The sequence below is a fragment of the Phalacrocorax aristotelis genome, chromosome 13 (genome assembly GCF_949628215.1).
Source record: "Phalacrocorax aristotelis chromosome 13, bGulAri2.1, whole genome shotgun sequence".
Lineage (NCBI taxonomy): Eukaryota > Metazoa > Chordata > Aves > Suliformes > Phalacrocoracidae > Phalacrocorax > Phalacrocorax aristotelis.
The window spans coordinates 5624736-5648256 of NC_134288.1; the positions used below are offsets into that span (position 1 = coordinate 5624736).

The window sequence follows — 23521 nt, forward strand, 5'->3', positions numbered from 1 at the left end:
GCGGGGGGGGGGGGGGGGGGGAAGGAAGCTGTCCTTATTTAAAAGGGTCTACCCTTAGCCCATAAATCTGGGCCAGCTCTGCTGGTACGTGCTGGCTGCTTTGTGCGGCCCTGGTAATGAAAGCAACCATAAATGTCACTTTATAGCTGCTCTGCTTTGCTTGATGAATCTGGATCAGTGTCTCTCTCCTTCCTAATCGGGTTAGTTTTCTTTTGATCTCCCTGTGTTAGGGGAAACTTAAACTGATTTAGCTATTCCCATCCATTTTCCGTTCGCCTGATGGCTCTTTCCGCAAGGCCGTCTCGGCTCTACCCTAATTACAGTTGAGTTGTCTGATGCTGTAGCAGGTGATGCCTTGGTATATAACTTTGAAAATCTTAGCCAATGTTCACTGGAATTTTTTTCCAGATGTTTTGTTTTATTTTTGGACAGATTAGTTTTAAATTGGCAAATGCACTATATTTAAGGAGAAGACAATTGCTACTAATGGTCAAAAAGAAAACACTAATTATCAATCATGTTTTATCGAGCCTCTGTTGAACTGATTTGCCATAGAAAACATTATTTTTTTTGTACTCTATCTTCAGGAAATCTGATTTTTGTGAGTTCTGCTCTCTCGATAATGGTGATGTATGCTAGAACATAGAAGAGAGGAAAAATTAGCTCAGGATTAAAATCTGTGACACCCTGGAATTTAAATCACCTGGTTTTAGGAGCATAAAACCATTATCTGTGCTGATATGCCATAAAATCATCGCAGATGCACGTTCTTGTCACTTCTGCACGTAAACCCTGTCTGTGCAGGAGATTTACAGAGCTTTCCTGGACGCAGCAGGGTTTAGTGAATGCAGTGGCTTGTTTGTTTGCTCTGAATAGGCCCCGGTTTTGAAAATGAGCCTGGAGTTACTGTGAGACAAGATAAGAATAGTTGGGGGAAATTTCAGTGTTCCTGCCTCATGCCGGGGCTTGGCTGCGGCGCTGCTCTTCCCGTGACCCAGAGCGGCAGCAAGGCACTGGCTTCCTCCAAAGTCACCTGGGTTTTGCAAAGCTGCTGGTACAGTTAAGTGAATCGGGTTTTTAGTGAGTTATTCTCCGCTGCAGTTGCATGTGATGTCTAAAATATATCATTCCTCCTGTTGTCTTTAACGCGCTCTAATTGACTGCCTGGAAAGGCAGGGGGAGGCGAAGGAGCACCTTCCGCAGAGGCTCATGTAGCCCTTGCCTGACTCCAAACTGGTTTTGTTTTTCTCTTGTGACAAGTCAAGCAGGGGTCAGCAGTTTTTATCAAGCTATTTTTCTTGTGGAAGGGAAGTGTTATCTGCGAGGGGAGATACGGTACCCTGCGTGACATGAACGCGTGGGAGCTGGTCGAGGAACGTGGCCAGCCAGGGCCCGTCGGTGGGTCAGTGTAGCCTGGCCCCTGCCTCTCGCTGCTGGTTTAGTCCTGCAGAATGTGCTTCATCGACAGCAAATTTCTCCTTATTTCCAGCGAGAATACTGGAAAGGAGGGGGTTGCCAACCAGGAAGTTGGGGAAACCTTGTCATTCAAATCTAGTCCACTGTCTGAAGAAACGCCTTGATTTAAATACTCTGGGCGGAGGAAGGAGGGACCAGATGGTTCCAAAGCATCTCAGAACTGCTGACAATGTAAGGACCTCCTTATAAGAGCTCCTGCTCCTCCCACAGTTCATTGAAGAATCTCTCTCTAAAACTCTTGGAATTTTACTGCAGAATAGAAATCCAAGGGAGGATTTGCACATCTTGCCCTTGCTCTGGGTGTCAGGTCTATCTGAATTCCCATCTGACTGGGGCTCTCGTGACTGGTGGTGGTAGGCTGGTGCTGGGGTGGAGGAGATGGCTTTGCCTTACGTCTTGTTCCTTTCCCATGGTGACTCTGCAGGTCACAGCCCTTCTCCACCTGCAGTGGGGATGGCCTCACCTGAACCTCACCTGCGTGTGCTGAGCATTCATCTCTGCTTTTATGGGTGTTTTATTTAATAGAAATCCCTGGTGCATATGTTTGCCTTTTTAATCTCTTTGATGCTGTTGTGCATTGCAGGCACAAACACTTTGCTGTTTTTACATCTGTGTAGAGAAACAACCCTCTTGAGGAACAGCCCTGCTGAGGAGCCAGGCTTCAGCAGTGAAGAGGTTAATGCAGTCTGTCCCGAAAACTATCTGTGTCTCATGCCAAGCTGGATTGTCATCTTGCTCCTTTTAGCCCCTGCAGTTGTTCTGTCCGCAGAGCACCGTATGTGGCCGTTTGACCTATGAGGGATGCACGTTTGTTGGGAAACCGCCCCTTGCTTTGCTGCTTCCTGTTGGGTGGAAGAGGTGGTGCCAGAGCCTGCTCTTCTTCCTTGTGTCCTTCAGCCAAAAGTACGTGGTGATGCGTGGAGATCTCGGTCAGCAAAACGTGCTCTGTCCCCTAGTAACAGGTTGCACAGATTGTGCAACTTATGCAACCAGGGCCTACCTTAACTTGCTTTTTGCTGGTGATCCCCTTCTTCCCGTGTGTGCCAGATGGAGAAAAGGTAGTGGTCCTGTCGGGGCGTGGAGCCAAGGCAGAGGGTTGCAGCTGCAAGAGCTGGCAGCAGCCAGGCCAGAAGCAGCGTGCAGCCTTTGCACGCTCGCTTTTCGAGAGGGAATAGCTAGAATTTGCTTCAAGGTTTGTAGGTCAGGTTTCCATTATACAACTGTCCTGGTTGCAGCTGCTTGTGTGAGGTCCAGGCCTCATTGGATGCTCCTGGTCTGGTGGGCTCCATTCCCCGAGAATTATTCCTTATGATGAGATGTACAGAGCAAAACAGGATTTCTCTGGGATTTGCTTCACTCTGTGAAATGTGGGAAACATCGCAAAAGCATTTGTTAAATAGTTGCTTGGAAATAATTCAATTTTTTTAAGACTCTGGTTTTTCCAGACAAAGGTAGGACCAAAAACAGTTGAGGAGGGATCTTATAATTGATCACAGATCTAGTAACAATGATCAGATCTCCTGCATCTCCCAAAACAGGTATAAGTGCTCTTGGCACAAGTGACACTGAGCATGTGGACCTCTGCCCATGTTTGAAGGCCAGGGCTGCTTGTGTGAAGAAGGCTACACCCCTGGTTTAGTGAGTGAGAGTGCAACCCTCCCGTTTTGCTTTACAAGGGATAAAATGCTCCGTGCTATCTCCAGGAGCCAGAGCACACTGATTCCTATCCTCACGATGGTCTGTAAGGGCCCTGTCACCCTGGCTAACCAGCCCCACTCCTGTTGCTGAAGGACTTGCTTTCAAAATGAGTGAGTAAGATGCTACGGGCCTCTTCTGCTGGATGGTGGTCAGCAGGCAAATAAGTGTTGTTTCACCAGAAGCTGTCACAGTTGCTCAGTTTTACTCAGTGCTGGAGATACTGGATTTTGGTTTTAGTAGCAGGAAAAAGTAGGGGAGCGCTGGATCTGGCCCAAGCGGTGGCATGGGACTGCACGTCTTCCCAGTGCTGTGCACGAGCCTCAAACCGACTACTGGTTCCCTGCGCTGTCACTGGGATCCACCTCTGCAACCTGTAATTAGCGCTGTCAGCAGAGCAGTGTAAGCAGCCACTTAAGCATTAATTACTTCAATGAACTTACTAAGGTGGGTTTAGCATTTTGTTGTTACTATGAATTTTTAAGTCAAAATATTAGTCTGTGGAATCGATGGGAGATGACGCAAAGCTGAAGCCTGGCTTTCCTCTTGTCTGTCTTAATATCCAAAGTGTCGAGGGGTTTTTAGGTAATTTAATCATGCAGCCTTTTCTCTTCCATTGCGCAAAGCAGCCACGGCTGGCAGCGTGGCAGGAGAGCATAAGGAGGCTCCCTCCCCGTTCGCTCATACGGAGGTGTAAGGGATGCAGTGAGTACAGGGCAACCTGCCATTCAAACCGAGAAGATGGATGTCGCCTTTCTTGCACTGTGACAGCTAAAAGGCAGCCTGTGACGCTTAGGCTCTTGTAGTGTTAAATATGTAACAAAAATCACCCTGATGTGAGGGTTCTGCCGGTGGAGCGCTCTTATAAGCAAACAGAATGGAATAAAATGGTTCATTAACAAAACTGGTTTTAATACAGAAGTAAGCAGTTCTCACTGCTGTGGAGAGGAGAATGGTCCTGCCGTTTTAGTGGCAAAACTTAATGGGGAATGTTAATGACTGTTAATTTTTTGAAAACTGCAGTTTTCTTGGGAAATGCAATACGCTTTGGCAAACCAAAGCTTTTATCCACTGTTGCAGAAAGGAAAACTATAACTCTCTGAGCTAACTTTTGCTGAAGAGTGTATGGGAAGCATTTGGCTTGCAATACTAGCATGGAGAGTTGGGCAGGGTCTTTCACCCCAGGTCAGGAGACCTGTTGAAGGGACGAAGGAAGAGAAGCAGGATACGTTGCGCTCTCTCTGCTCCCTGCAACTCCTTGTTCCCAGCATCAGGGAGTGGTCTTCAATGTTCAGAGGTACTGCTCTGATAAATGGGATGTGTTAAACCTGCATGAGAGCTGTAGAAATTATGTATTTTTTAATTTGGTGGTTTAAACTATGCATTTTGTTAGTACTAAAACTCACAAAGTAAAATAAATAAATTCACTGTATGCGCTGAGACTAAAGTGCTTATCTCAGAAACAGGATGAAACATGAGAGACTTGGTCTGAAGCACTTGGTCAACGCACTTTCTGGAAGAGAATTTCAGCTCTTTTCCTCTTGACTTTAAGTTTTACTCCTAGACTGACCCCGAAGGCTGTTAGAGCAGTCTTGTAAGTGTTGGGCGTCCTGAGCTCCCATCCTGGGCGTGAGCTGTGCCCGTGGGTTTGGACCCCAGACCTCCCCTCTCATGAGGGAGCATCCTTGTTCCTCTGCCACGACATACAGAACTCCTCAGCAGTTTGTGAGAGGGAGCTGCTTTTCTCTCTCTGCCCAGCTCTGATCTGAAGGGTTTTTGCCAAATTCAAGCTATATTCTGCAGATGAAAGTTTTAAGCTGACTGAGATGGCTTTTGAAAGTGAAGGAGCCACTCACTAAAAAGGAAAGTGCTCCTGACCCCATGTGCAGTTTCTTTCTTTACTGCATCAAAGCTCAGGAAGCTCAGCAGAGTAGAGCTGGCAGCAAAAGCTGTCTTGTTTTGACTTTGCATGAGGCTGGCACTTTGGTGTCTGCGGATATGGCAGGGATGGGTGAAGGCAACAAGTTGGACTTTTTTCTTTCTAAGAGTCTAAATGACCTGTCAAGCTCTCAAGCTGCTTCCCCATGGGTTAACCTCCCAGCAACCACAAAGCTGTGTTGCATCATCCAGCCTTGGAACACTCATCTTCTCCTACTTGTGATTTCTGCTTCCCACCACCTCACAGAACTTGTGACAGAGGTTTGAGAGAGTTTTCAACTTTCTGTGCTGGGGCAGGTGAAATAGCTATGAAAACAAGGTGGACTGTATGCAAAGGTTATAGACCAACCCAGATCGTATCACTGCGTGCCCCCTTGTTTTGACATCATTTAAGGTCTCTTTCGCAGTCTCTGAGGAGTCATGGAAGGGGGTTTCAAACCTTGTTCAATGAAAGTAGGAAACGTTAAGAAAATTAAATTTTTGTCCACTCACTGTCTTTTTTTTTTTAACGTGGATGCTCAAGATAATGGATCTTAAATTTAGACTGCACGACTAGCAACCTGCAGCGAGGTTATGCTGTGATCTTTATTGAGCAGGCCACCCACAACTGGATCAGGGGCAGGGCCTACAAGGTGGATGGTGTCCAGCTTCAGCCCCTGGCCGGGGGCACTAGTGCCCTCTGTGCACAGCAGCCATCACACAGGTTTCTTTATATACCTTCTGTCAGGCCTGTCTCACTGATGATGAGTATTACTGGAGCTGTGAAAAACCTGCATTTCTGCCGAGCTCAGGTGCAAACTTCTGATTCAACTCTTAAATGTACGAACCAGTTTCCGTGCAGCGCTGAATACCTTTGACGATGGTCACGGATAAACTCTCTTGACGTCTCTGACAAGGGTTTGTTGGTTGCCAAGGGCTGGGAGAGCAGTCTCTGTGGCTCTCTAATCTGTTCGGTTTTCTTGAAAACAAGTTTGCAGCGTGGAGACGCCCCTGCTTGGTACGTGGTGGTACGAGGATCACCCGTGCCCCCAGGCCAGGTCCCGCCGAGGGGCAGTGTGCCGCTAGCTGCGGGGCTTCGCGCAGTTGCTCGGTGGCCCGTGACGGCTGCCTCTGCGCCCCGTGCCAGGGTCTGGCTGTCACGGGCGCCGCGAGGCAGCAGCTGCACGGGGGTGACGCTCGCCGTAGGGGTTGCTTTGGGATTGGAGGTGATGGACCTGGAGAGCAAATGGAATGAGCTTTTTCATTAGTACAAAAAAGTTCTAGACTGTGGGATTTGTTTGCGTGCCATAGGTGCCACAATGAAAATTGAAAGAGAAGTGGTTTGACACTCTGGGGGAATAGTGGGGATTTGATCAGCCCCCAAAACTTGAAAACTTCTGAGACTTGGGCTTCTGAGAGGGGAGATAACAAAAGAGGTTGTCCTGGCTGGGTTGCTGGTGAAGATGAGGGATGGTTGTCTGAAGGCTTGATGACCAAACTTGCTTCATTCTCCACCTTGGTGACAGCATCATTCCGGATTCATAATTAAATGAAGCGTGCTGCCACACTGCAAGCCCTTCAGATGACCTTGTTCCCCCACCTCTTGCAACTTGCTCTCCTCACCCAGCTCAGCTCCTCAGTGTGGTCAGCAAACGGGTCCGAGCTGAGCGGTGGAGACCTTCCCGAGGGAGCGATACCCGCGGAGAGCTGCTGCTGAGCCGTGGCTTCCGTTTCTGTTTTCAAAATATCCATGGGCACAATTCCTGCACTCTGTCAAATACAAGGTTCACCTTGGGGGCTGGTTGCTGTTGAAGCTGTTAGCGTGGAGACTTCAGCTGCTTTGCCCAATTCCTCTTGGCTGAGCAACCAAGAGGACGGGGGAGAGGAAAGGCTTTTCTTGTGCTTAAAGGGTGGAGCTGGGACCTGGGACTCAAGGGCAGTGTCACAGCTGTGCCGTGGACTGTCACTGTGACCTTGGCAAAGAAACCTGAGCCTCCAGAGTCCTGGTCTAACTGAGGCTGAGATGTCACGTGTGCAACGAGGCGAATACTAATTGTAAAATCCTGGGAGACGGCCTGGAGCTCGCTCGGCTAACGGCAGCAGTGCTTTGGGAGATCTCTATATGAAAGGTTCTGTTGAAATTCAAATTACTGCATCAGGTAAAATTTGCTGCAGAATAATTACAGGTGGCAAAAACATTTGCTGCTCAGGATCAGCTGATGCTTCTCTGGTAAAGTTCAGGTTGCTGCTAAACTTGCGTGGAAGTTTTCTTTTTGTAGCGTTTGCTTTTTAAAAGGAAACCACAATCTCTCTTTATTTGACCAAAAAAAAAAGAAAGGGGAGGACTTTTTATAGACATTTCCTTTCCAGCACTGCGTGGCAATGCAGCATTTCCAGTAAGACACGGTGCTGTTGAGCAGGGGCTGATGTTTTAGCAGATTACACTTTAACTCCTGGTGTGCCCCCTGTGGTCTCCCGAGTGAGGTAACGGTGTGAGAAACATGTGGGGGCTAGGTGTGACCTGGGGGCTGGCACCGGCTGCTGCCATCTCACACAAAGCTGGATTGGAGAGGGCTGCATTGCAGAGCGTGTCCCGGCACACCACGCTTTGCCTTACGCAGGCATTTAGACCTTGGCTACGTGGCACGCTGTTTCATGAATGCAGTGATCCATGGGAGCACACCTAAGGATATGATTTGGTCCTGTGTCTCTTAAAGATCTTCACCCCCAATGTACTCATCCTAAACTAAAGGGAGATGAAGTTGGAGGGGGAAAAAAAAACCTCCAAAACTTGTTGTCGAGGTCAGAGTGGATGCTGCTGAGGGTGGAGAAGGTACCAAAACAGTCAGGGCTGGAGCTTCCCTAAAGACCAGGGCAAGGTTAGAGATGCACAACGGAGAAAAAGGATCCCTGAAGTGGGGCAGGGTGAGGAGCAGAGAAGGGGGAGAGCCTGGGCTGCCGGTGAGCTCCTGGGCTGCAGTCAGCAGCCTGTCACTGCGGGGAATCTTTTGGTGCCAATTCAGGGCAGCCTGAAAAGCAGATCTGTGTTTCCCCACTCTTCCACCTAAACCTCTTCCATTACCCTAAATAGAAAACTTCCTGTTTTATAATTGAGACTCTTAAAAACATCCATGTGGTTCAGGTCAACATACAGCTGCTTAGCTGAGGCTGTAGCATGCCTGAAATATGAGCTGGGGCAGAGGCTGTTGACTCTGGAACCTAATAACACTTTCAAATGGCAATATGAACTATTTCCTGCTACGCAGAGCATATTAGAGTATCCTCTTGCAAATACTGGCAGGCTGGCTCTGCGTGGAGCCGGGGGGGTGTTGCAGTTCTGCTCCGCAGATCACCTGTTATGTTATTGTGTTGATGTAGCTGGGGAAGCTCTTCATCTACTCAGACAGATGCAGAAGTTTACCCCCGACACCATTGCTCCCTTTTACCTAAACACTGCTTAAGCTGAAATTTCTATTAAAGCCAATTAATGTTTTTTTGGCATTTCCTTTTTGGTACCCTGAAAGATTTATATTCTAATAAGCTTAGTATAGACATCACAGGTGATGACTGGTGCATGTCTCAGTAAATAGGTTTTGGTCTAATACATCAAAAGTAGTTTCTGAACAGGTGGGATCCTCTGTGCTACTCAGATAAAAGGCTTTGACGTTGTGTGGTCTGGATGGATTTGCATGTGTCATCATGACTTCCAAGAAGAGCTTTTTGTAGGAAGAAAGCTGAAGGTAGCCAGAGCAGTAGAACAGGAGGTCCTGGTCAAGCATTTACTGACCCTGTAGGTGCCCTTCATCTGACTCTGCCTGAAACACGAGGGGAAGCGAGATGTGATGCTTGCCTGCTTGCACCCACCAGACCCAACATTCCAGGTGTGAGCTCACGAGATGGGGGATACAGGTTCCTCTCAAGCCACTGCTGGAGGATGTGGCTGCCCCTCATCCCTCACTTTCTGTTGGTGTTCCCTGCTCATGCCACTGGCCGGGGCGGCTCCGACCGCAGTGGGACAATTCCCTCTGTGCATTGTCAGTGCCTTCTGCTGAGCACCATCTCCCCTTAAAAGCCATCATTGCTCTGCTCATCGCTACAGCTTCTGAGTCACCCTTGGGAAACTTGGGCTTGGTCTCCTTGAGCCATACCTCCATAAGCCTAACTTAAATTATTTCAGTACTCTTGAAGTCGGCATCATTCAAATACCTACTCCAAAATGCCTCTTAAAGAGAGAAGAGGCTCTTTGGCAGCCCAGGTGTCACTGTTGCAATGATATTGGGGAATCTGCTCTCCTGGCTCCCTGCCCACGGGAATCCTGTTGAAGGCAGCTGAGCCCGAAGGTTTTATAAAACACTCATCCTTTTTAAAGTCCATCATCAGTTTAAAAACCATACCAAAATGATTTGTTTATTCTTCCAATAACCTGTGAGGAATGGAAATGAAGAAAATAATCTCTGACGTTAGTTTTCCTTTATGTATTTGGCATCTCCTTTGTGGGCTGATTTCATTGTTAGTCTGAGCAGGAGGAGGGCACGAAGATGCTTTTGAACATGACGCTACACCCTTAGAAAGGCTTGTCAGATGGCAGCATTATCTAATTTTTATTTTCCCTATTGAAATGAATTTGGCTTTTTCTGCTGTGTCCTTTGAACATTGCTGGTTGCAGATGGCTAACTTGCACACTTACTTCTCTGAGTAATCCCTGGAGTAAAGGCTGCATGGCAGCCATTAAAGAAAGGTGCTTTAGCATCACTAGGACTAAGTGGATTATCAGAACTTGAAGTCCTGTAGATGCAGAACAAGAAAAATGCAGGATGCAGTAGGGTTTGGGTGCCTGGCCCCTCCATCCAAGATGCAGCTGTCCCCTTACAGTATTCTTCTTGGTGCTCTGGTACTACAATGATAGATAGGGGTCAAAGCATAAAGCAAAAATTGATTGAAATAGACACAAAGAGAGGGGAAAGAATTGGACTCTATGCATTAAATAAATGTATGAGCTGTTGACAGCTCTCACTCGCTGTCAGAATAAAACTTGGTTACGAGCCAGGCCTCAAGCTCTGCTGGAGGACCCTGCCATGCAAAGTGAGCTCCCTGGGGCTAAGGAAGGGTACGCCCTCTTAAGCAAGAGCATCAAAAGTAGAAATAGATTTTCCTTCAGAGAAGCAGTACCTGGGCTGAGTGTAGTTGCATGAAATGTCCCCGCCCATGTCAATATGGCAGATGGGACTTTGCTAGCCTCTTTCCAAAATTCCCAGATTTTGTGGGTGTATTAGAAAGAATGCATGTGCCCAGCTATAAACTAGGTGGGAAGTGTCATAACAGGCTTCGAAACCTTCCTGAGAAAGCTGGGTGATCAGTCATGGTGGGATGTCTCAGTTGCTAGCTCAGCAGGCAAACGGGGCCATACTTATTTTTAGGTGTACTAAATGTCTAAAGCTGCCTGAGTGTGGTTTTTTTTTTGTCTTTCAAAAAGCTTTAGGGAGTTGCAGAGTTTATCAATGGGCCAGGATGGGCTATCAGTTGTACGTTGCAGGGAATGCGGGATAAGGCTGGGTAAGTTCATTCTGTTATTGCTCAGGGTTTAGATGTGCTCTTAAATATGAGTGTCATAGTGTGCTGTGTTAGGAAGCTGGATGCTTTACTGGCAGAGTGCTCGTTGCTTCAGTGCTGTTTTCCTGGTGATGTTTCTCCTGTGTAATAAACATCCCTGCAAAACCATAGCAGTAAAAATGTGGCTTTGAAGTACCAGAGCCCACCCATAGGCCAGTGCTCGGCAGGCTGGGGATCGGTCTTTCTAGACCTTTGCGAACACACCTATGTGGCACAGACACCACCAGTATCTCGTTACAAGTAATGCTGGTTTTTGACTAAAGCTACATTAGGGTGGAAGTGACTTCCAGCAACGTGTAAAAGCCTGCATCTTAATCCAAGTGAAACTTCTATTCATTTTATTCAGTGAAATCAGGTGTAAACATACAAGAATTATTCTACTGCTGTAGAGACCTCAGTGCAATAGTGGCTTTTAAAGGTGGCCTGAGAACCAGAAAATGGACTAGAAGAATTAAAATATTTTCAAAAACAAATCATCAAGTGCAAAGTATCAAGACAAACCTGGATTTCTAAAAACTACTGGCCTCTGTGTCTATGCAAACTTGGAGCACACAGGTAAGCCTGCTTGCCAATATATTCCTCCCATATATTTTTGGGACGAATCAGGACCACCTATCAGAGAGGTGTTTGGGCTTTTTTTCCCCCCTGCCTGGTATCCATATCAGTTTCAGCTGGCTTTTTCTCTTATGAGTTATTAATACTTGAGGTATGCAAACGCTGGGTATAGATGGGAGTGTAATAGTATCCAGAATTTTATGGTGTAGCTTATTGACTTAGGGGGAGCTGCACTGACAAAGGCATTTTTTCTCCATGGAAAAGTCTTCATCTGGTTTAGGAACTTTTCTGGAAAACCTGTTTCTGGTGTAAACTCAGTGGGAAATAACATCGGTGAAAAATGACAGTGCTGTAATATCTCTTCAGGTGAGAGAGCTGATTACCCTATTTTGAATTCTCCTTAGGGCCTTTGCAGTGGGTTTTATTTTCTTCCCCCTGATTTATAGGTTTTGGGGAGAATAAGTGAGGCTTGGACATGCTTGGGAGGAGAGGGAGCTTCTAAGAAAGTGGGTTTGTTGTGTCTGGGGAGAAGAATCTGTCTGAGGCTGCCCCAGGACATGTGACGGAGGGTGACTTAAAACCTAGGATGTATTTTCACAGCTGTTGTGGGAGCCTTTTCCATTTAACACAGCACAGATGTGAATGATAAAATATAAACTGAAGATTAATGTACACCATCTTGGCATGTGAGAGGTTCAATTATAGGCAAAGCAAGCAGAATAATGGAAAATGCATTTGAGCGATTGTTCAGTTAATATAATTTGCAATGAATTATTCACAATTTGTTCACCAAGCTCTTATTGTAATCATTTTTATTCCTTCATTTGCTATGCATTTGAAACTGCTTCGCACAACTTGTGCTTGACATGTAATAAAGTATATACACACATCCAGTCCCTTCTCCCCACCTGCCCCCTGCCTACATGCAAAGAAGGACAGATTTTAATGAGCTCAGCATTTTAGGCACTGAGCTCTCTTTAAGAAGTTAATTGTAAGTGTTAAAGTGGAGGCTGCTGCCTGCTGCTGACCCTTAAGAGCCCATTCTGTTGGGCTTGGAGTGACCTGAGCTCGCAGAGGGGCTTGCAGAGGACCCATTTCCATGCTATACCTTGTGCGTGTGGAGGGGAAACTTCCTTTCACGAGTGGTGTGCTGAGGCTTGGGCCAACAGAAAGCGATCAGCTGGCAGCGAGTGAATAATCTGTGTCCTAGCGAGCTGAAGTGTACGCTTCCTACCTCTATGGCACGATTCGTGCCTGGAAGTGGGAGAAGGTGTTGGGCTTTGCAGCGAGGCGTGCAGCGCTGGCAGGCTTGAAGAGAGAGCACTTTGCTTGCTCAGGTCCCCGTCCCTTACGTTGCATTAAGCAGCGGAGCAGGTCGGTGGCAGTGCCACAGCCCTGGAGCTGAGGGTCTGGCTTCCAGCACCGCAAAGTGTTGCAGTTGTGCCCCCCCTTGCCTATGCTTAAGGCGCTGGAAAAGCCACAAATGCACATTTCTCCTGAAGTTTATCGGAAAGAAGGACTTGTTCTTCCCAGCCATGTGGGAGGGGCTGTGCCTGGGTAGCGGGCATGGGGAAGAGGTCCATGCCTTCCCTCCATGTCCCCCTGCAGGTCTGCCTGCAGGGTGCATGGGGCGATGAAGCTGCTCTTTGCCACCCCATGCCCTGCTGCTGGGGGTGGTGGGTAGGAATCGGGGGGGGGGGGGCTGCGTTCTGCCACGGACTTGGTGGGACGCTGTGTAAATCCCCTCCTTTGTAAAAGGAGGCATACATAGTAGGAAACCTCAGTTGTCGGGGACTCCTGCCTAGCTGTTGGAATTTGTTGTGTGGAGCATGAGGAACACAGAAGGCAACATCCCTCTGACTTTAGAGTAAAGAGCCAGGACTTGTTGCTGCCCAGCCCTGTGCTCCATGCTGAACCCTGAAGCGCAAACTTCAGCTTAGGACTGGTTGGAAAGGAGTTTGATCCTTCAAACCTTGTTTGCCTGGACCAATTGGTACCACACCCATACCTAGCTTCATTACCTGACTCTTCTGGGCTCTTTTCTGGTGCCTTGTGGTTGTCAGTCTTCGGTGTGTGGGGAGATACTGGGAAATGTTTTGAGGCCTGCGGTGAGCCGGTCCTGAGGGCAGATGGGAGTCAAGGGGAGGTGCACTGCGAACATGGGGGCTGCTGCAGGGGTTAATGGGGAATTCAAAGCTGCTTTAGGGTATGATAAGTCCTTCTCTGAATCTTAACCCTTCAAGGACTCATGCAAGCTCTATCAAGCCACGATTGCAGAGCCTCCAACACAAAACCCCATGCTCCATAACAAGCTGTGATTTATGCTACTGCTCCTTCCCATAGGGGGACAGCACTTGTAAAGTTAATTTGCCAGCATCTACTTGTCCAAGTCTCCATAATCAGGCAAAATATGATTATGGAGCTGCACGTCATTAGTACACAATGGCTCTTAAATGACTGAGATTGAATTAAAACCCTAATGGCGGGGCATCCAAAGTAAATAAGAGACAACCAGATCAACTGGTGAATGACTTGCCTGTCACTCAGCTTGGATTGAGAGCAGGAGCTTGGGGCTGGCCAGAAACAGTAGACGCACAGTCATTAAATTGGATATACTGGCTGGAGTTCAGCGCTCTTATTACTGTCAAGCATGCAAGTGTCGGGGGGTATGAGCCGAGTGTAGGCGTGGGCTTCCTGCACTGGCCTTTGAGCTGGAAAAAAACTCACTCTTTGGGCTCACTGCAGTGGGAGATGAGTTTTGTTCTTTGTATTCAGCTTTTTTGCATCAGTTTCATCAAGCAGGTGTCAATGCCTTGAAATTATTTCCAGCAAACGTAAATTCCGGCATTCATTTTGAGTCGGGTGAAACAATCCTGCGATATAGTGTTTTATTTCACTTCTGTCCGGTTTTGCCTTCCTTTTTGATAACGTCAGACCAGTGGCTTCCAAACAAAATTTCACTTTGGATCTGATTTGCCTTTCTTGCGAGTGCATTTTCCAGATCTTCTAAACAAAGCTTCATAAATCAACATCTATGTCATTGTGGACATGTTTTCCATGTTCTGCTTTAGATGCCAGAAGTGCTTTGCCCTCAGGGGAGAGGAAAGAGCTGGGGAAAGAGCTCACTCTAACAGTGGGACAGAGACTGATCAAAAGCAGCCGAAGCAGAGGCTGCAGGATGCTCTGGGAGTGACCAGTCTTGCAGTCTTTTTGATTGCCAGCTCTGAAGATGGTTATTGCCCTTCTAGCTTTGTTATTGTTCCTTATTTTGCAGCTCTGGTTATGCTTAATGGTTGCATCTTTGCCAACAAATAAGATGGGACTTGAATATCTGTTGCTACCCTGGCCCCAGGGAGACGATTATGAACCTCTAGTTTGTGCCTGTACTGTCAGTGACATCTGAGGTGGGAAAAGCATTAGGTAGTGACATCTCTGGAGAAAACACAGGGAATGAGCAAGTAAACAACAGAAGATGGGTCAGGATCTGTCAACAGTGTTGAATTTGAAGAGTTCCTGGTGTTTCTATCAATTTACTGCCTCCGCTAGCTTTATTGCTGTTACCCTGTGCAAGATCTGTACTTCACAGCAAACTTTATCTTATACCTAGGGGCTAATGGCTTCTCACATGTTTCAGAAATTTGCATTTTAATGGAATAAATCTTATCCGTTCCGCCCAAAGCAGCAATAAAAAAAAAATAAAGCCTCTGGGAAGCTTTCTTCAAATACCCAATAGCTCATGTGAAATGTCCAAAGCAACCCTGCTGTATTTTCGATGTGGCAGGCCCCTAAGCATTTTGGGCTTCTCATCCCAGATAGATAATGTCTTGAGGCAAGACCTCATCCCTCCCACGCGTAAGATATCTCTTACAGTTTTAACTCAGGACCCCAAAATCACTGATAGCCTTTGAGCTCTCCTGGGCCGCAGTGTGCAGATGTTGCACTCAGATGTTGCAAAGCACAAGATAAAAACGTAGATTGTTCCAGCACAGCCATATGAAAATGTTTGCTGTAATAGCAAAGTCTCCTTTGGAAGGAAGTTAGGGGAAAATTGTACGCTGGTGCTCTCTGCTGGATAAAACCAAGGCGGCCTTTTCCTCACCAGCACTGCAGTGACTGCGGGTTCACGCCGGCGTCGGGCTCTTGGCCGCGAGGTCTTCTGCAGCTCTGCCTGCACTGGGACACCCTAACGGCGTGGGTTGCCCTTGTCTGGAGCTGGCCAGGGCTTGCTGAGATGTGTTAGGATTACTGACGTGACTCCTTTCCTCCTGTCTCCTTCCCTTACAGTGTGTTACTTGCTGAAGAGCAATATCAGCCCGGACCTGTGCAACGAAGATGGATTAACTGCACTGCATCAGGTGAGGTGTGGGAAGAGGTCACGGCTCCCTGCCGCTCCGCACGGTTGTGTCTTCCCACTACCCTCTGAGCAGACCTGCTGGAGAGAATGGAGAAAGCTCTTGTGTTTCATTTTGTTGCCCCGTTAAAGCAGTGAAACTTCATCATGTTGTGCGGGCAATCCTGTTTTGTGGGGAGCAAACTGACATCAAACCCTTCTCTTGCTGTATCCCAGACTTGTTAACTCATAATAAGAGCTCAGGAATTGGGGCTGGGTTTCAGATGTGAACATTTCTCCCGCCCTTTATTCTTTGCAGGGCTGGGCTCTAAACTCTTAAAGAAGGTTAACTCAAGTTTAGAAACTTTGGCAACCCACGAGTTTCGAAACTTTTAAATACATGATGCACAGGATGTTTGCAGCGCCTGCTGCTGCTCTCTGTAGGCTCAGGGACTTCCAGAAGTCTGTATGAGATGGCAGCAGCTGATTGCCAGTAAAACACAGACTTGCCATAGTGGTGTGTAAGTCTCTGTCCTTCCTCAGAGCCTCAGCGCTGATGCCATCAGGGTTTTTCTATTCTTCTAAGGCCCCCATCCCCACCCCTCCTTGTGAGTCCTGATCTTCAGTGCGAAAGCATCAGGAGAGCCAGCCTGCAGAAGGCCCGGGGGACTCGCTGTGCCTGGCAGCTGCCGCCTCCGCTGCTGCAAAACAGTGGCACGGTTGTCACACTCACTCCGAGGGCGGAACGGGGACTCGTGGTTTTCTCTCCATTAGTCCCTGCTAAATGCTTCCATTGATTTGGGATTTTGGATTCTTCTGCAAGCTGCTTGCTCCCTTCAAAGCTGGATGGACGTTTGCTTAAAAATGCAAACTGGCTTCTAGAACTCCAAAGAGATGTTATTCTGCACAGAGAAATGCTGACAGCCTCATTGCTTTCCCCGCTGGGAACTGAAGCCATGGAGAATCCCGCCTTGCCCACTGGAGGATGAGTCATTGTAAAAGTGCATTTGGGAGTTGAGGTGGGAACTTAGCGTCCACTAGAATTAACTGAATCCCTGATCAGAGAGAAGCTCCGAAGTGAAAACTGTTGCCCATTAGCAGTGGCTTCCAGTGAAGGTGCAGTTACACTTCTGTGTTAACCTGGCTGTGTGATAGGCATGATTTTAACCTCACTTCCATATACGAAGGTAAACAGAAATAGAAATACCTAAAAGGTCCTTGTCACTCAGCTGCTAAAATGCTTGTTGCGGGGTGTAATTTGGCCCCGTTACAAGACCATACCGCAGTGCTGAGCTGTGAGGCTGCCGTGTGGGTCTGCAGTAATGTGTGGACCATGAACAGGCTTCTTGCACAAGAATGGATCTTATTTTAATGCCTTTATCACACACACGTTTATGCCAAGAAGCGAGCATGAGGTGGATCAAAGAGCAAATTCCACCTTCCCCAAAGGAAAGTGGTTGAGGCCCTTCTTGCAGGCTGCCTCTGGGACTGTGGTGCAGGTGCATCGGGGACGCTGATTTGTTTTCAGGAGATGAAAGGTGCCCTGTGAAGTACCTCATAATTCTGGGAATCCAACTTGCATTTCTTTAGATAACTGTGGTAGGTAGCGTGAGCTGCTGGGAAGACTTTTACTCATCACATGCCAGTGTGTGGGATTTTCCTTTAGAAAAGGGAATGTCGGCTCGTCAGTTCATTCCCTGGTATGCGGTTATACTGGTTATGTTGAATTTCTGCTATGTTTGCTCTTGAATATGGAAGACCCAGTGGAACAGAAGCTGTGCCCGTATTTGCTATTGTTCCCTATTGGTTCTGCCCCCAAACCAGAAGGCCCTGTAAAACACCAGTGACCTTCAGTCTGTCCAGTAGGTGTTCTGCATGGTGCCTTTCTGACCTGGTTGTGCTCAATGTAGTGTTTAACTCCGTTGCTGATGCTTGTTGCCAAACGCTGCAGGATAAAGTAAGTCTCCATGTCCAGGTACCCTGGTACAACTGCGCAGGTATGTGCTGTCATTTTCCCAAAGTTTAAAAAAAACACAAAACAAACCTATCTGTATCTCTTCCTCACCAGTGCTGCATAGACAACTATGAAGAGATAGTCAAGCTTCTCCTCGACCACGGGGCCAATGTCAACGCGAAGGACAACGAGCTGTGGACTCCATTGCATGCAGCAGCTACATGTGGTCATATCAACCTGGTGAAGATCCTCATCCAGCAGTAGGTGGCTTTTTGTGTCTGTCCCTTCCTGCAGATCTCATTCTACCCACAGCTTCTGTGGATGGAAACCGAGACTGCTTAGTACCGTGCGAGATTGCAGTGGTGCCGATTGTTCCCTGCTTTCAGGATATTTGTGGGACTCCTTCCTGCTCAGGGGAGAAGGGGGTGGAGGAGGAAGGGCAGAAAGGCTGAGGAGGCACAGTAGGACCCTAGGTGCCTGGATTCAGTTTCATGAAGCTTCTGGAGACTGGGCCAAAATTTGCCACTTTTTGCCTGTATTCTGGTGTGTACATGCCTGTGTTTGGGCTTGTTGAACCATGCTCCTTGGATGGGTAGAAATAGGAGCAGCCAGCAGGATCCACCCTCAAACTCTTAAACACGACATCAAGTATTCGGCCCTCAGTCAAAGCGACACTGATGTATGAAGACAGCAGCATGTTTGTGTAGCTCATACTTGAGTGAACTTTGTGACCTGTCTTACTGGCTCTTAATTAGTAACCAGTTAGCTTCTTGTAATGCATTTGTTCCCTAGTGGTGTGACACAGGGTGCTTGCACTGGACCTCCCGCTTTGCTTTACCAGGGCCCTAAAGCTCAAGTCTCTTCTAGACTTGTCAGCAAGGAGGAGGAAGCCAGATGTGTTTTGAGCTGTGCCATGTGCGGCACTTAATGAGCACCTGCTATGAATCCTGTCTGGAGCAAATAGTCCTGACTCTGTATGGAGCCCTCTCCTCCATTTCCCGGAGCGACGGTGTGGGGAGCAGAGTGCGCTTTGGGAGCGTTCAGCATGCTGCCTTGCCCAGCAGCGCCTGCTGCTTCTCCCTCAGGGAGGGAGACTTCTTCCTGCGATGCTGTCATCTGGGAAGACTAGCATTGAAAATTTGGCCCTTTTTCTTTGGCTGTATAATGAAGAAAGTGGAGCAGAGGATGCAAACTATCATCCCTTGGACGTTCCCACTTGGGTTAGGACATTTTTGGATGGATTGGGGGGGGGGGCATAAAAATGGAGCAAACATGTGGAACAATATGGTGCATTCCTGACTCTTAATTGAAAACCAGGGAGTGTGATGGGGATGGGTGGCAAGGTGAAGAACTGGAGTTTATGGACTTAGTTGTCATAGAATGCCCTGTGTTGAGTAGTTGCCAGCAAATTTGGACTCTAGTAGCCTAATGTAATGATCCCATGCTCAGAAACAGTCTTCTCCTGGACTTTTGAGGAATGGGGTGATTTAATTTGTTTGCTAGGATCAAAGTTGTCCTTTACAGGAGGTGTCGCATATCAAATGACTGGTTGAACGCTGCCTTTGAAGGCAATGGTACTGGTGATGGGACCTGGAACCCTTGGAGACCATCAGAGGAAGCAGCCCACAAAAGATGTTCAGTTCCATGCTTTTTTGTTTGCTGATTAAGCTAATGCTGGCACTTTGCAAATGTGAATTTCAATGTAGTTTGCTCTGCTCAGGCAGAGGGGAAAAAATAAATAAATAAACAGGAATCTAAATGCAAGTGGATAATGTCTGTTGTCCTTCCGTGGCTGGTAACTGTCAAGGTACACCAGATTTTAGCTGAAACTATTTAACAGTTAGCTAAAATGGCACAATTCAGAAGGTGCTGGGAATTTTCTACTATGGGAATATGGGGACAGTGATCAGCTTAGCTGGCAATCTTACTTCCAAATACTGAATTCCTGAAGATCACTAAAACACTTAGAGAAGTGCCTTTGGTGAATCAGAAAGACAGATTCACCAGTTGACAGGATGTTTTTTTTAATTACTTTTTTTTGCCATCTTGCCCTTGGCTAGATGGAAGGAACCGTTCAGCCCCTATCTTTCCCAACTTTTCTGGTCCTTGCAAACTTTTCACTGAAGGACTGCCAGATGCCCAGATAACAAGCACATGGTGATTGCTTGGCATTGTTATTCAGAAATTCAGCAAATAAATCACTTCTATCATTGGGAAGCTGCCAGTCTGTCCAGTACCAGGATGAGGAGAAGACAAGAACGGTTCAGTGCTCCTGTGCTCCACAGCCTATGAAGGAGGCGTAGCATGTGTAGCTTCTGGAATTTATCTTCCCCATTCATAGCTCCATGGCCTTGCTTCAAACCTTTATCTCACACAAATCTTGGTGACATTTGGGCAACTATTAAACCCCAGTTAGTTTTTGCTAAGCGTTTATCCCAGTGTTGGGCACTGTCTGCTCTAGGATGTCTGAGGTCCTTTCTTGTGTAAAGCCGCTTTCTCCTTGCAGTGGAGCAGACTTGTTGGCAGTGAATGCAGATGGCAACATGCCATATGACCTCTGTGAAGATGAGCCAACTCTGGATGTCATTGAGACTTGCATGGCCTATCAAGGTAAGGAGATCGAGTTAATGTGAAATACAAAAATGGGTCAATGTAGTACTAAAAATTACCTTGTTTCTCAGCTCTTGATTTGCCTCTGGAGAAAAGTAGAGAGCTGCTGCCTGGTATAATTTCTTGGAACCTGACTCTGTCTAGTTTCTTTGATTCCTAAATAACGATGAGGGTGAAGGACAGCTGTCAGTCCCCTCAACTACATAGCCTCTGAAAAGGATGTGAGGTCATATCAACCAGAAATTAAGTCTAATTTTACTCAACCAATGGAGACAAAGACCCCTTCCAACTCTCCTCTCTCCAACTGGAATTTTAACAGGAATTACACAGGAAAGGATCAATGAGATGCGGGCTGCTCCAGAGCAGGTCATGATCTGTGACATTCACGACATACTTGCAACGGGACAAGACCTGAACAGGACTGATGCCCAAGGTGCTACGCTGGTGAGTGAAACTGCTGCGGCTTCACTTTGGCCTTCCTTCAGCCTGTAGGTTATGAAACCTGCCCTGTGGCAGGAGTTATACAAATCGACGCATACAAGTCACTGAGAGGAGTGAGGAAGCTATTTTCATCTCTTTCCCTGTTTTAGTTTATTGTCACATAGGAACAGGCACTGTCCATGAGTACACCTGACATTAAGTTATGTCCAGCCCTGTGATTTTTTTGAAGCGAATCCCATGTTCGTGTGAGCTCTGTCAGTTGTCTAGCAGCTCGGGTCCTGCAGCAAGGCCGCTGAGCACCTGGGTCCTGTCTGACAGTGGCTTGTACCAACAGCTTCCAAAGAAATGTGCAAGAAATCCCACAGTGGGGAGCCGCAGAACATAGCACTTCTGAGACCTCTAGGGAAATGGGACTGAATGACCTCCCAGTAATCTCTTGCTTCTCACTAGTCTCGTAGTCTGATCCAACTCCCGTGGAGGAGCTGTGAGAATCCTCTGGTTTTCATGGGAGCAGGATCTGGTGTTGGGCACTGTGGAGACTTTCTGCCTCTTCTTCCTTCTGCTTTGCATAGCATCTGGCTCATGCAGAGTCAATAGAGTGCTGTGTTTATTCACGTAGGATGGCATCTGCCCCGGGCAGAGGAGAGCACCCAGGACAAACGTACAGCACAAAGCAAGTCGGCGTCTGATTTGGCTGGACAGGGACTGAGAAGGCTGAATAATCCTAGTCCTGTTTCCTTCTTTTTCACCTGCAAATGTGTGTCTTAAACCCCTGCTTTCACAGCCCCAACTTAGGGAAAGTTCAGTAATGCTGTCATACGTCTTGGGACTTTCATATGTCCCTGGTCATTTGATGCTTGGGTCCAGACGTAACTGGTGTCCAGGCCACTTGGTGTTGTTTGTTTGATGGCCAGACCATGACAGTGCATTCAAGTTTCTTAATCTAAACTGTGACCTGTAGTATATACCAGAAGTGTAAGGGGAGGGCAGGCTCCCTCCAAAATAAACTCGGATGACTGAAGCTTTTATTACAGCTTTTTTTTTTAAATGCATTTTTCCCTTTAACAAGGATTATATACATAAATTTAAGCAGACGTCTCGGCTTCCCTTTTTATATCACCCTCAGGTGATTCCTTGTTAATTCATATAGCCTCCAGAGGGCATGACCCAGTGCCATAATATTTATGTAGAAATGAATTGAATTGCCAGAAAGCATCAGGATTTACTTCCAGATGAGAATTTAGCTTTGTGTGGTGGAAAGCACGTGGAAATTTTTGAAAAGAAGCTTTAATTCTCCTCCTCAGCACAGTTGAAATAGGATGAACTCTGAGTGGAGTTCATACCTTCAGAGTAGCGCATAGGTCAATGGTTTGCTCAGAGGTGCAACAGCAGAAAGCAATCATGAAAATCTTCAGAGACATGAAGTGTTGTGGGGGACTAAAGGAACTTACTGATGTGTCCAAAGTGGTGGCTGTAGTTGGAAGCCAATGTCTGAAAAATTGTATTCCCTTAACTAAAAGTAGCTAATGATTAAAATGGGTTTGATTTTCAAATGGTGACAACAATTGTAGTGTGAATGGAGGGGCAATTGCACAGAGGGAGTCCTGACTAAAGCAGGCTGAAAATTTGATCAAAACAAATCGCAGCCCCAGCACTTGAGTGGGGAAGAGGAGACGTTCTTCTGGCAAGAGGAATGCACAGTTTACAGTGGGTGATGTTCTCCATTGCAGGCTTGCATTTTGATGGTGCTCTTTCCCTACAGATTGGGAAGCACTTAAGAGCCGTTGATTTAAAATGTGAGAACGTCATTTTTCTAACCCATATATGTAAGTTTTTTTAAGAACTGTTAAGCAGTTTCCTCTCTAAAGAGAAATATATGTAGGTAATTCTGAGTTTTAGTAACAGATACAACCTGCTTTTGACCTGATGGCATCTGCCAAATGTGTGAAATGTGCTGGCTGTCCAGATCTAGACTCAGATGTTATCCAAGAAACGCCACTGAAACTTGGTGTATAAAACCATTCGTGGTCCTTGCAGGTGGTTCATGCTCTGTTCCTTGTCTCCTAGCTGCATATAGCCGCAGCCAATGGTTATCTGCATGCAGCTGAAGTCCTCCTCGACCAGGGGGCAAGCCTGGATGTTAAGGACTGGGACGGCTGGGAACCTCTTCATGCTGCTGCTTTCTGGGGACAGGTAATGATTTTGTTGCAAAAGTCGTGTATCAGGGTAACATTTCTTTCTGTGTGGACAAATTGCAGAGTACTCTGCAAATGGAAGAAATCTCTACTAGGGCTGGACTCGCTGGATAGTGTCACATGAGGTCCCTGGGGCTCCAGAAAGAACCTGTTGATGTGAAAGTTAGGGGGGAGTATGTCTGTGCAGTTGAATGGTAGGAACGATGTTTAACATCACACACGTACCAGACTAATTTGAGGCGAATTGAGCATGCATGACATTGCTTCTGATCTTATTCCAACTTTTCAGCTTTAAGGAGGAAAGCGATTGCCTAAAATACCTCTGTCAACTTGGCTCTCTTTCCCTTTCTTTAGATGCAGATGGCTGAGCTGCTTGTGTCCCATGGGGCTAGTTTGAGTGCCAGGACATCTTTGGACGAGATGCCAATAGGTGAGGTTACTAAGCTTAAAAAAAGAGAGATCGCTGAGAAAAGCGTTTCCCCCTAAGTATGCTGGAGTCGTCACATGGTGCTTTCAGAAGCATTAATGTTATTTTTCAGGTGTCCTTAGAATCAAAGCTGCAGTTACTTTAGCTGGGACTGAAGTTTCAAAGTACCTACTTTGTTACTTCTGAAAACGCTTCTTCCTGCTCATAAAAACAAGAGAGAAGGAATTTCTCAAGCACCACGTTTTTCTCCTCTGTGTTTTTACTCACGCTATCCCTCTGTACCTGTGCTTGGGAGCCTCCCTGCTCTTTTA

General features: G+C 47.0%; 1 protein-coding gene across 1 annotated transcript in view; it reads left to right on the top strand.

The window, feature by feature from the left end:
• PPP1R16B (protein phosphatase 1 regulatory subunit 16B) overlaps positions 1-23521 on the top strand; it is a 60778-nt gene that overhangs the window by 33822 nt on the left and 3435 nt on the right. The window contains exons 3-8 of the mRNA XM_075108980.1: positions 15538-15608; positions 17652-17797; positions 20044-20147; positions 20467-20591; positions 22656-22781; positions 23138-23213. Coding sequence (XP_074965081.1) covers positions 15538-15608; positions 17652-17797; positions 20044-20147; positions 20467-20591; positions 22656-22781; positions 23138-23213 — 648 coding nt within the window. The remainder of the gene's footprint in view (positions 1-15537; positions 15609-17651; positions 17798-20043; positions 20148-20466; positions 20592-22655; positions 22782-23137; positions 23214-23521) is intronic.